Below are 13,689 nucleotides of genomic sequence, written 5' to 3' on the forward strand. Positions count from 1 at the left end.
CAAATGCAATAAAGATCTTTAATTCATACAGAAACAAGAAAACAATTTAAGGTATCATAAATAGTATTTACCTCATGTCCTGTATGACTCTTCTTCCAATATTAAAAAAAATTGCCTTTATCATTTAATTTCTTCAGTTGAGAGAATTCTGATGGAGGTGTAGTTCATAAAGTAGGATTGGACAGCATGGGACTAAAGATTCAAAGGTTGAGTAGTTTAAAGATTGACTGTACTTAGCTGTAGCTCCACCCTCTTATACGTCATTCATTTTATCATGGAATAGTACCTCTGACTGACAGCCCAAGCTACTTTTAATAACCTTGTCATGTGATACTGAACAGTAGTGTTAGTGTAGTAGTAAGACAGGTGCCTTCAGTTCAATTTCTGTTAAGGGGCCAGCACCCCACACGTGTGCCTGCTGTTTGTGATTGTGGATTTATTGAGATTTTAAGCCACAAGCTGAATGGAGTGGGACAGGTGCATTCAAGACTTTGAGTGGAATGAAACAGAGGTGAGTTGGAGCATAATTCAGTGATCTTTGCATTAGCAATGAGAAGAATGAACTTCTCTTAATAAATAGAGAATACTACTTAAAAGCATACTCATCTAAACCTCAACTGTCTTTAACTTGTTTTTACTAGTAAATGATTGAGGCAGTGGCAGACAGGCAAGTTGCTTTTATTATCTTCTGTGAGAAAGGTTAGCTTTACTGAACCTCTCTTTAAAAAGAAAACTCGCCTTAAAACTTTAGTGTAGCACAACCCTGCAGTATGTTAAGCAGGACAGAACATTTAACTTGGATCTTATCTGTCTCCTTCATTTGCAGTCACACATCTATGATTTTTCAATGCGGTTAAAAGGTGACACTGACTTTTTTGTTACTGCAATTCTCATTTATGAAACAGCTTGTGTCATAAGGTTCAGATTTAACCTAAAATCTCACTGTCATTTAGTAATCTGTTTGGCACTGTGCCATAAACGAAAGTGTTAGAGTAAATGAGATAACTTAACATAATGTATGAACCAAAGGTTTGAGTCTAGTTTTTCAGTATTTTCTATGATTTTGATAACCTCAACTGATATCTTTTTTGCACCGTAGTCTTCCTCTAGAACATCTATTTTTAAGCATTAAATCTGAGCCATTCACAGTAGGAGTACAAATGCTACAGAACGTTTGTTTGGAAAGGTGGCTGCCGGTAATGTAAAAATAGTCACCAATATTTTAAATCTGTATCACCTGTATGGGAGCAATTCATGAAGAAAAAGCAGGAAGATTCACAATTATTCTTTGGGGTATGCCTGCAGTTAGCTTATTGCTCTGTAAGGGGTTTTGTGTGTTCATGTTAAGCTTCAGAAATGCTCACATGCCAAGATGATTGCAGCTAACCTTGTGATAATCTTGAGACACAATTGCTAGAAAGAATATATCTTTCCTGCAGCAAAAAACTGTGTAATCATTCATGTGTTTTTGTTTGTTTTTAGTATTCCAGTATTTTTCAGAATGTTGCAGTAAGTTGCTTCATATTCGTGAATGTGAATGAAGCACATTTATATTGTTGCATGCTTTATATAGTGTGCTCACCAACCATACACACAACATAAATCTTGCATTCCAGTTTATATGGAGGCTGGGAATATCTGCTGACCTTTTGATGCCTCTGAGGTTTTGTTCGTTTATAAGCAGCTGAGTGGTTTTGTCAAAGAATGTGTTTTAGCGTTTGCAAAATCTGTTTTCTTCAGTCATGCATTTGTTTTATGAGTGAGCCAGGAGCTGAATAAAGAATTAAGTTTTGAGGCGCAGAATTATGTTTTGTAATCTCACCAATAAATTCTGTTTTTCCCGGAACAGCAAATAATTGGGAAAATAATTAAGTGCAAGAACGTATTATTGTGGATTTTATGCATTATTTAAATGTTCATTTACAGTAACAACTGATATTAAAGATTATTCTGGAAAATTATTGTTCTATTAACCACTGAAATTCATTAGAGGGCAAAGATGAAGGTGATATTTGACAGAATGCCTTGTTCAGTGGTTTGATTTGCACTTTAAAATCTATCCTTTTATATTCAGTGTGAAGTTAATAACAGATCAACTAAAAGTTAATGTAATTGCCTCATAATAGTAAATGTTATAACAGGACATGATCTTGTACCTGAGGTACCCTGTGTGGGATAGTAATATCTTGTGAAAAAAGTTTTGTGTAGAACTCCCCCTTGTTGCGGTATCTTAAAGTTGTGTTCCAATGACATTATTTATGAATGGGAAGCAGTGGATTGTGGGCAGGACACTCTGTTCATGATGTCACGGAGTAGACGTATATGATTTCACATCAGGAGAAGTTCTGCGCAAATGATTTTTCTGAGGCTGCGTCTATCTAGTGATTTCAAGCTATAAAACAATGTACAAAATGCAGCACTGAACATTATTGGGCAATATATAGAAATATGCTTTTATAGCAATTGTTTGTGAGACAATTATCTAACAAGGGAAACTGAGAAACACAAGGTTATCTGTTTTTATGACATTTAGGATTATGTGGTGATTGAGTAAAAGTTGTACTGATAGATGATTAACAAGGTAAAACTGCCAGTTGTTTTACTAGCCGCACAGTAATGTTTGCTCATCATGCCATATAAGGTAAGTTTAGTTGTAAAAAATGGTTCAGAATCAGCTGCTCAGTGCAACCAACTAAATCTAGCAATGAGATATGCGAGCTGGTAAGCTGCAGATTTCCTCAAAGTTCTTTCCGCATGGTAACTCTGTAATCTTAGGCAGCTATTTAAAAGCCCATTTATGGTATCAATCTGACATTCACTTAGGTGCCAAAATCAAGCACATGCTTGAGATATTTTACCATTTAGTTATCAGAGACTGACCTTTGGGGCGAATTTCTGGATATTGACAATGTAATCCCGGGCTAACTTTGACCTCCTACTGCACCATGTATATAGACAGCAAAGCATTTTCAGGGTCACTTAATTGTATGGAGCTGTATCAGATATCTTAGACATTGTTGCAGTAAAAAAATGATTTTTTTTCCCCTAAAATTTTTGTTTGAACTCCAAATACTGTATTGGTCGTGAGATGTTCTGCAAAGCCAGGTGGCGATAAAACCTGCTTTGCACCTTGGTAGAATATGAGGTCAATCAATCCATTTGTTAGCAGTCCTGGCTTTCTGTTACTTGTTTAATTTTCCCTGTTATCAATGCCATTTTGCACTGAAAATAGAACAGCTTTAAACAACAAGATGGCAAACAATTTGAAGGCAGTAGCATATTTTGAAGCTACTCTTTATTATGAATGTTTGAAAAGCAGTTGCCAGTTGTAAGTCCCAGAAAATGTAGCAGAGAAAGTCAATTGGGGAGTTAACCTGCATTGCTCTTGCATTCTTCTTAACAGTAATCTACTGAGCAACATTGGTTGAAACCTCATTACCAAGGTGTTGAAAATCTTTAGTGAAATTATTATTATAACCTACCAACAATGAAATATTTGTTAATAAAGCCAAATATCTTAAAGCATGCTCTGTTTTGTTCTCTATAGTGTGCTGCTTTAGTTGGTGAAGACCAGCCGCTGTATTCAGATCTCCCCGAACTTGATCTTTCTGAGCTTGATGTAAATGATTTGGACACAGAAAATTTTCTGGGTGGACTCAAGTGGTACAGTGACCAATCAGAAATAATTTCTAACCAATATGGCAATGAATCATCCGACCTCTTTGAGGTAAGCAACTAAAACTCAATCATAACTTTTATTCCATAAACCTGAGGTTTTCTGTTGAGATTTAAGCAAGATAGTGCTCAGACGTTGCAGTTATAATTATGGTGAAAATGACATTCCTGTAGTCATTACCTTGTAAAGCTGATAGAAATTTCTGCCATCCACACATGCACAATTCAATGCAGAAACCTAATAGTTATTGTCAGTATTTCCCTGCTGTTCCATAAGACGCTCTGTTGAATTCCCTGTGGACAGAAACCTTGTAGGGATCGCTGATGAGAACTTCCCCTTTAATGTTGCAGCATCACTGTTGAACTCACGCCCTCCCTGGAAATGTTGACCCAAATCTTCTTGTCACCAGATCATTAGAGACTGGATATATGAGCCAAGATTAACATCAGGACCCAATGGAAACTGATGCATGTGGGAATTGCCTGGCAAGTTTCAACTTCCAATGGGCAGTTTCCCTGTTGTCCAGGACCCTCCACAAACATCTCCAACTCCTGAGATAGAGTCAGAGACGTTGGATAGTTCTGATGTACCTAGCTGGACAGTTACCCAGGAAAAGGTAGGCAGAAAAAATCTAATCTAACTACTGGGTAACTGCACAACTGTCCTTCAAGTCACTCATACTGAACTCACTCTACCCTCAACATCCCCGTCTACCCCTGACTATATTCCCTAATACCCTGACCCAGCTACCCTTTCCAACAACACTACCACCTCCTTGATCAACTGACTGTCTCTCAACCCAACTACCCTTCCGACCCCTTATCACCCACTTGACCTGAGTGGACTACCTTTCTTGACCACGCTGCTCTCCTGACCATTGACTACCCCCTGCAACCAGACCTGACTATCCCTCCTGACCTGACTACATCTTCTGACCATCTATCATCCTACCCACTTGCCCCACCCACCCTTCCCATCTGCTACCTCACCCACCTGCCACCTCACCCACCTACCCATTCACTAACATTCACCCAGACAATAACATTAAACTTGCCATACAATAGCTCATGCCTTTAAAAGGGAGAAGGGGTGGGGGGGCATGTCCTGTCTTTCCCCCAACTCCACAGAGCACTGACGAAACTCCCAGAGGGTTGTTGTGCTCTGCATTTCTGGCAAAGCTGGGCTTGGAAGACCCAGCAAAAAGCGTTGAGATGGGGAGAATTTTGCGCAGAGTGGCAATCTGAGATGATTGCTGCTCCTTGGAAGATCTGGGCTGTTATACCTTGTTGATGAAGTATAATTGGATTTTGAACGATATACTAAAGCCTATCTGGTTATGGTAAACTAATTTTACATTTGTGCAATATCATATTTTCAAATAATTTGCAAAGTGCAGAGATTTATGGCCCCGTCGCAGCCGGTGTGGGGTCAGAAAGTGAGGCATACCATTGACCGGCGGGACAGGAAAATCCCACCTGTGGGAGCGGCCATTAAATTCTGCCCATAAATTTTTAATAACCTTTTTTAAAGAAAATTTGTTTACATTAATTTAGCATTTAATGTGCTGTTGTTCCAATCTTTATTTTGCTTTCTGTAAAAATGATAAAATATGAAAATTAATCAGTACATTTTAGTTCCTGGTTTTCTATCTGTAGGATTTCTTCAGGCTGTTTACCATGTTTGATGAGGTCACTGTTGCTGGATGCCTGGAGTGCTCCTGCCATGGTGTCAGACACAAGTTAATTTGGGAGAGGTGAAATCCATGCCACAAAAATGGTTAGATCTTTGTGGGTAACTTTCTTAGAGGCACTGACTGCAAACTCCAAGCAATTATTCAAAGGGTATTCACTTGCAAAAGAAACCTTTTGGAATAATAAAGCTTTCAAAATGAGATTTTTTTCTTCTAACAACTAGAATTTGAAATACTGTGGATAAAATTCAGGTGCATTTTCAGCAAATGTTATTAAATTGACATTGATTGTTTGAAAAAGGATAGAGAATGTATGAGAATGAGAGCAGTGTGATTTATAGCTGACCTGGTCATCATGAAAGATGATGATGAATATAGTCACTGGCTCAAGTGGAACATGAATTGTCTTTCACAGCCACTTACTATGTATGCAGATTTAAAAACATTAATTAATTAAAATCAAATGAATATTTGTTGCAAAGTTTGGCTGTGATCCTCCCAAAGAATTTCGAAGTTTGTTTGTGGCGGGTTTTTCAGGGAACTTCTGTCGGTTCTGCCGGCGAGTTCCCCACCGTTATTCAATGATACAGTACTTAGATACTTTTGTAAGCCTGAGAAGTTTCTCACCGGTTTAACCGGCCTCATTATGCTCTCGCTCAAACAAAACAAGGCTGGTGAATAACGGGAGATGCCAAAAAACAAGAACCGCGTCAGGCATCAAACAGTTTGCAATGCAACTAGCCCGCTCCCCTTTGCAAAAATCAAGATCTCACCGGAGCGTGGCGAGAAACCAATTATCACCACCTAAGCCCTATTTCCATACAATTAATGGGAGCCATCCCTTATCCAACGGCCTCCTGCCATTCAGCGGCATCCCCAACAAGTGGTCACACTGGTTCCGAATAGTTCTCCTTTTGAAAAACGTGAACCTGGTGGAAGGGCTTCTGTGAGGAGCCAAGGAGGTGAATCGCCATCATTGCTCACAGGCAAAGAGCCTGGGGGCGCTGGGTTTGCTGCCCCTGTTCTCAGCAGATGGTGAGGGACCCTTGGCTGCAGGTGGATGACCCCCGCAGGGGTGTGCTGCCATGGCGTGGTGAGGGAGAGGCACTGGGGGAGGTAACCAGGGGACAACCACTCGTGGCACCACTATGCCAACACCTGGATCATGTGACCCTTTCCGGGGGTAACCCTTGCCCCTGTCCTTCTGGCCCACCCTTGCCCCTGTCCTTCTGGCCCACCTCTGCTGACTGCCTTGGCATCTGGCCGTGCGGCTGAAGGCTTTTGCAAATCGGGAATTGGCAATCATTGTTACATGAGCACTTCACACAACCCAACTTAAAAGTGCATTCCCGTGGGAAGGCGGGCCATGTAGCATTCCAACACACCTTGATGCATGGACACTGTGCCTGAACACTGCGGCCAACATCCGAACACCCAGGGGATGGGACACAGCTCTGGAGACATGTCCATGGCCGGAGGTTGGGTGCCATGGGGAGGAGGAGATGCCTGAAGAGATAGGCCAGAGGTTCGGAGGTCAGCCCGCATTGCGGAAGAAAGTGACAGAGGCATCATACTGGTTGTGCACAAGGGTGTTTAATGCGTAATACAATTCCCTACTCTCCCGATGATGCTGCCCCCGCCCATCCCAATTGCCACTCCATCAGCCCTCCTCACCCCCCTCAACCCCTATTAAACCTCCCCACCCTCTCCCCTCCTGCCTCGGACCCTTCACTGATCTTCGATGTGCTTGGCCTTCCTAGCTCTACTGCTACGTCTAGGTGTGTCACAAGGATGCACATCAGAGGAGGAGGCAGCCAGCTGCTTATCTCATCTTGGGGCCTTCGATGCCCATGGTGGACATCCACTGGGGGCTCGGAGGCTGGAGGGCCCCGGCGTACTTGTCGCTGGCACATGCACAGCTGTGCCGCCCTGTCCCGTGTGCTGACTGTGAGATGCGGCCTCTTCAGAGGGATGGAACTCGGGGGAGCTGTTGCCACCATCCCCACTCGATGGGATGGGTCCAGGTTCGCTCAACGGCCCCTCCTCCCAGTCGATGCCTATCGGGCCCGGGGGTTGACATGGGATGGAGGGGCAGCTGGTTTGAATCCCGGCTGCCCTGCATCATCTGATGGAAGGAGCCCTAGAGGCTACGGCTGACTCTGCCAGCTCCGACGATTCCCCATGATCTGCACCATCGTGTTGAAGCCCTCGGCAATGCTCGTCAGTGACTAGAAATTCTCTACAGTGCCCACCTGCAACTGGGACAAGCTCTGCAGTGCCTCAGCCATTCCCATCTGGGGGCGGGACATATCCCACCGAGCCTGATCAAGTCAGCCTGGTACTGGGTGATATCGCTCAGCGAGGCAGACATTCTGTCGAGACCCTCGGCCATGGCCATCACCGACTGCGTGACGCCTTGGACACCTTCACTAATGGTGCCAACGTTGTGTGCCAGCTCTCCAATGCTGTAGCCACCCTTGCAGTGTTGGCCGCAATGCCACGCATTGCCGGCGACAGCTTCAGCACCCGTAGCTTCTGGGACTTCTTCCATCAGCCATGGATCTGCTGGAGTGTTGCTGATATAGCCTTCTGAATGACCAGGCCGCACACTTAACGTCTCCATCAGCTGCAGGAATACCTCTTCCACAGGCTCGACATCAGGCTGGGACCCAGCTGGGTCCTGGGATCTAGCAGACCTCCGACTGCTGTCTCGCCTGGGGGTTCCTACCTCCACCTGATGTACATCAGCAGCTGTGTGGTGCTCACCTGATCGTGTCCCAAATCCTGACCACTAACATTTCCCACCGACGTGCGTGTATCTGTGCTGGTGGATGGTGGGGATGACAGCTGTGACACCTCGATCGTGTCTTCCTCGGAGCTCCCCTCCAAGGTGGTCTCCTGGGAGGTTGGAGAGGTGGCCACCCGGAATGGGCCAGCGCGTTGGCGGGTGGACCTGTGGGAGAGTGGACATGTGATCAGTGGGAGGGATGGGTCAGTCGTTACCCACAAACGCGGTTCACAGTGGTTGGGGGGGGGGGGGGGGGGGGAGGGAGAGTTGAAGGGGTGGATGCTCACATAGGGTGGAAAGGTCTCGGGTGAGGGGGATGGGGCCGGTGGGGAGGTGTTGGTGTTGACTCAGTCGTGCTGCCAGATGTAGGTCATTGACCTTTTTCCGGCACTAGAGGCCAGACCTTCAGGTCACACTCCTGGCACCCACAGCTGCCCTGTGACTGACCCTTTGGGAGCCTCGGGGGAACAGGACATCCTTCCTGGCCTCCACAGCATTTACGATTCTGGCGAAATCTGCATCCCCAAATCTTGGGGCCGGTGTCCTGGGCACCATTGTTGCGAGTTGGCTGAAGTTGGCTGTGCAAGTGCTGTTTAAGTGCTGCTCAACCTTGTTAGCGGGGGGGGGCTGGCGAGCATGGTGCCGGCGGATCGGCTGGCGAGCCTTCATTTGCGGTGAGAAGCCCGTGGGGCATTATTAATTGGACCAATTAACGTTGAATAGAGTTGCTGCCTCGCTGGGCCGAGCGTTGGGAAGCTCGCGGACGTTCCTGCTCGCGGAGGTCCCCGCTCACTACCACACTCAGTAATCTTTCCAGAGAATCCTGCCCTTAGAATTTTTTTGTGCACTCGTTGTACTGGGGACCTGAACCCAGAGATCAGGCCACCATTTTGAAAGGGTGCTCCGATATCTAAGTAAGCTTGTGGGTCGCCAACAACTCCACCCATGAACAATGTGACCCCCCACACATGTGGGCACTGCCCCACAACCCCCGTGAGGGGTCCCACTATGGGCCCCCTTCTTCAGGCCCCCACAAGCCTCCTGCCAGGATCCTCACCCATCATCGCCCCCTCAGCCTCCAGGATGCCTCAACCTATCTGTCCTGCACACCCCCACTCTTCAAACCTCAGCATCAACCCTCCTTCATGGGCATGGCCCCCCCTTGGGCCCTGACCCTTGGCAGCGCCACCTTGGTAACTGGGTACCCTTGTATTGGCACCCTGGCAGTGATCCTGCCAGCTTGGCAGTGCCACCTTGGCAGTGTCAGGGTGGCAGTGCCAAGGTCCCAGCTGGGCAGTTCCAAGGTTCTCATATTCCAGGAGAGGGCCAGGGGGCACCCTGCACTGACCCTGACCACACTGAAGCCTCCTATGGCCAGGGAGACCCCCCAGGTGAATGTTCCCACCTGGTCCACGTTCTTGTGGACCCGCACTGATCGGCACCCAGCTGCAGTCTCCCGGGGGAAGCCGGAGAATCAAGGAAGGCCGGTGTATCAAGGGTAGGGAGGCCTTAAGTAGGTTCATGGCCTAATTCTGTGAGTGTCATTCTGTCCTGCCCCTTATGGGCAGAGTTCTGAATCCAACGTCGCCCAAGACTTGGATAAATCCCGGAGGCTGCCTGGAAGCCCACGAGTGGGCTCTCATGAGATTCTCCTTCGTGTTGCCCTCGCACAAGTACAAGGCGACAGAGAATCACGCCTCAAGTCAGAATGTATTCAAGAAAGAGATAGATAATTTTTTAGATTTTAATGGCATCAAATCGTACGGGGAGAAAGCAGGAATATGACATTAAGATAGAGGATCAGTCGTGAGCATATTGAATGGCGGAGCAGGCTTGAAGGGCTGAATGGCCAACTCTTGCTGCTAATTTCTATGTTTCTAAAAAACATGCCACAGCAAATAGATTATGGTGTATAACGACTGATGTATGCTGCACAATATTTTAAAGCTATGTAAGACTACACTGAGAAAACATATCAAGTATGGATAATTATACCTATGAAAAGTATTAGAACATTAAAATATAGTTCAATGAAAGTTAGAAAGATGCCAGATGTGAGGAAGTTGTGGACTGTATTGAAAATTTTTTTTTTTTTAAATTTAGATTACCCAATTATTTTTTCCAATTAAGGGGCAATTTAGCATGGCCAATCCACCTACTGTGCACATTTTTGGGTTGTGGGGGCGAAACCTACGCAGACACGGGGAGAATGTGCAAACTCCACACGGACAGTGACCCAGAGCCGGGATCGAACCTGGGACCTCAGCGCCGTGAGGCAGTTGTGCTAACCACTAGGCCGACTGTATTGAAAATTGATGATGCCCACTGTACTGTTCAAGCGTCATTGTCCTTTCTGCTGCTGCAGTCCACCCCAGTATATAGTCCCATAATATTGCATTTTATCTCAAATCTGTATCCCAGGACCTGCGAAGTTGATCCCCATTCATGAGATCCTACCACTTTCTAACTTAACTCCCAACCAATGCAGGTCCCCACCACTTAAGATAGCAGCAGATGGAGAAGGTTTGAAAAAATAATCATTACATTCGTAAAGGACAGTGGTAGATACGGGCTTGTACTCGCAAGAAAACGTACACTACTGTAATGACAAAGAAGAAGGATATTCATGTATGCAACATCACAATAAATGGAAGCAAGTTAGAATAGGGCAATCAATTCAATTATCTAGAAAGTGCAGTAACATCCAGGGATAAATTGATATGTCTTTGGTGTACCCAGTGGTGCAACCTACTGTAAGATGGCCTCCTAATTGGCTATCTCCCCACTTCACAGCCTATTAAGGTCAATGCAAGCTACTGGGGCCGTAAACCCAATTAGAGAACATAGTTTCTGCCTTTCATTTCTGCAGCTCCATCATTGGAATACGGAGCATCCAGCACTGATTACCACCTAACCTGCCGCTGCAAGGTCACCTTGATGGAGCTGTCAACTGCTGCTCATGGCGGGGGCTCTGCTCTGACATTGGCAAAATACAGGCATCAGCATGAAATTACCCTTAATTGCCCGAATTGGCAGACTGACTCTGTGGAGCAGGCAGCAAACATGGTTCCTAATACTTCTCTGAGAAAGTTCTTGGGAAGTGGAATGTGTTGAGGAGACATGGATCCTCAAGCCTTCCTCATCCTGCCTCCAAGCCCATTTCCAATGGGCTGGCAAACTCAAGCTCATTATTACAACAGGGGATGACCAACATTATGGATGCTGTAGTTCATGGAACCTTGGGAGTTCCTGAACTCCCTTCTGAGCATTCTCTAGTTCAATAGCTTTCTTCAAAGAAAGTGTAAGCTCCGCCAACAGCGCACCTTTAACATCTCTGAAAGGGATGGCTCAAACTCACAATGCTCAGCCAGCCTCGGAATCAATTTAAAAAGTTCATACCTGCCTCCCCTGGAGTCTGCACAGCAGTATTGAATCAATACCGCTACATAATCACGGATGGTTTTGAGTCCTAATGGTTCGGTGCCAAGTCCACCGATTCGCCAAAAACTTTTGAATTCAGAGTAGCCAGGTACGTGAGGCTTTTAATTATGCTGAAGGTTGAGGTCCTGCAGGCAGTCAGGAGGATTACCTTCTGTTGGTCCTCTCCACAGACACCGTTAGCCTGCAAAAAGCACCTAATTTGCTCAGCCTACTGGCCCAATCTTCCAGGCCTGCATCGAAGGTCTCTAGCTTCCTAAAAAACAGCATGTTTCAAAAGGCTGTCCAACATATTGCTGCACGACATTCTCCCGGTGCAGCTGGGACGTTGAGAATCGGAATCACAGTTTTTTTACCTCGCCGCCAGTAAAAATAGCCAGGAGAACGAGTAGTCGGGTGAATGCTGGTTTATTCACGATCAAACAAATCCGCCCTAAGGCGGTAAATAAACATGCAGTATTAGTCTCATTTGGGTCTACCAACTTGTCAGCCCCTGTCCAGGCCGGCCTTTATACAAAATAATTATGAGCTCCAGCTGGGCGGGCCTCCGTCCATTAGTCCGCCCACAAGCCCCATGAGAAGATCAATTAGGGTATCCCTGTGGGCCTCGTGGGGGGGCGTTACATGGATAATGATACAGGGGTGATTTTCAGTCACACATGTTCCAGTTTCATCCCTGTTAGTTGGGAATGTGGTTGAAACAAAACAATTTTATAAAAAACATTAATTTAGAGTACCCAATTCTTTTTTTCGAATTAAGGAGCAATTTATCGTAGCAATCCACCTAACCTGCATATCTTTCAATTGTAGGGGTCAGACCCACGCAAACAGGGAGAGAATGTGCAAACCACATACCACCATGCCAACACCATGCCACCTGAAACTAAACAAAACTGTCAGCTTGTTCCTGTCGTATCTGAAAACCTACCATTCCGGTGGAGGCTTCCAGGCAGGTCATTCAGATTATTTCAATCCTCGTTGCAGGCCTCGTTAGGTTATGCAAATCCATGTCCTGTGGCAGAGAGCAGTGTAACCAATAATCCCTAAAAGGGTAGCTTCAGATTTCAGCTTTTGAAGCAATTTTTGTCGTGAAACATTGAGCATTCATGCTCCTTGTGACTTTACAAAATTTGACCCCTCCCCAACCTGATTCTCCTCAGCCCCTTCCCCACATTAACCAGCTGGACTCTGCTGTGGAGTCGTTAGATTTCTTATCTCCTCAAATTAGAACGTCTTCCAAAGGGGGCCATTCCAAATGAGCCTCAACCATGCAAATGTTGTAGACTTCTGACCACCTGAACTGAGCAGACACTGGGCTCACTCCACCCACTTTTCAGCCAATTGATGTGGTTGCTTTAAAATTCACCCAATTGCATGAATTTTCAGTTTGTCCAGCTCCAGAATCATCAAAAGGGAAATATTACCATCCAACTTGATATACTATCTAAATACATTGTAAATTCAGTTCCTGTCCAATGTTAAATTAGTTGTGTACAGCTATTATACTATTTGAGGTGCTTTTATTGGAGCGAGTGCCCCTGGGCTAGGAAGAAGAATATTTAACCTGCGCTTCCACTCTTCATTGCTTCTTAGTGACCCTTGTTGCAAAGTATGAATATGTATTTACGTCAGAATAGGAAAGGGTCAGACTTGTCTGTGAAACAGGCCATGGTAAATTCACCAAAAAATACTCACTGCCTAAGCCCAAGTATGCAGTTTGGCCCCTTTGGCAATGCACTGAAATACTGCCTTCACCCATGGACCATGTGCCAGAAAGACTCAGTGCCTTCAGGGAAAATTGGCTAATTATAGCATTCCAGTGCTCCTGAACATGCAACTTCTAGATGCACACAGATAAAAATGCCCTATAATTAGCATAACTTCCCAATAGTTGTCCATTATCAGGCATTAACAGAGTTAAAGGGATGCATGACTGACAACAGTAAAGCTTAAATGCTTCCTACAGCTGACTTGAATAATATATCATGTTGCCACCTTTAAATCCTTCAAGCTTTTTATTTAAATATTAATGCATACAAAATTAATAGTGGAGGTTTTCAGTTTAGGTATTTTATTAAGTTTGGAGCGGCTTTAGCT

The 13,689-nt window shown here is 45.1% G+C and overlaps 1 protein-coding gene across 3 annotated transcripts in view; it reads left to right on the forward strand.

Annotated features, from left to right (window-relative positions):
- Positions 1–376: 376 nt before the first annotated feature.
- The window catches only part of ppargc1a (peroxisome proliferator-activated receptor gamma, coactivator 1 alpha), a 214,181-nt gene continuing 200,868 nt past the window's right edge, over positions 377–13,689 (forward strand). For all 3 annotated transcript variants that reach the window (XM_038791483.1, XM_038791484.1, XM_038791485.1), the window contains exons 1-2: positions 377–511; positions 3,548–3,727. In XM_038791483.1, coding sequence (XP_038647411.1) covers positions 464–511; positions 3,548–3,727 — 228 coding nt within the window. In that variant the 5' untranslated portion in view covers positions 377–463. The remainder of the gene's footprint in view (positions 512–3,547; positions 3,728–13,689) is intronic.

The sequence above is a fragment of the Scyliorhinus canicula genome, chromosome 3 (genome assembly GCF_902713615.1).
Source record: "Scyliorhinus canicula chromosome 3, sScyCan1.1, whole genome shotgun sequence".
In the NCBI taxonomy this organism is placed as follows: Eukaryota; Metazoa; Chordata; class Chondrichthyes; order Carcharhiniformes; family Scyliorhinidae; genus Scyliorhinus; species Scyliorhinus canicula.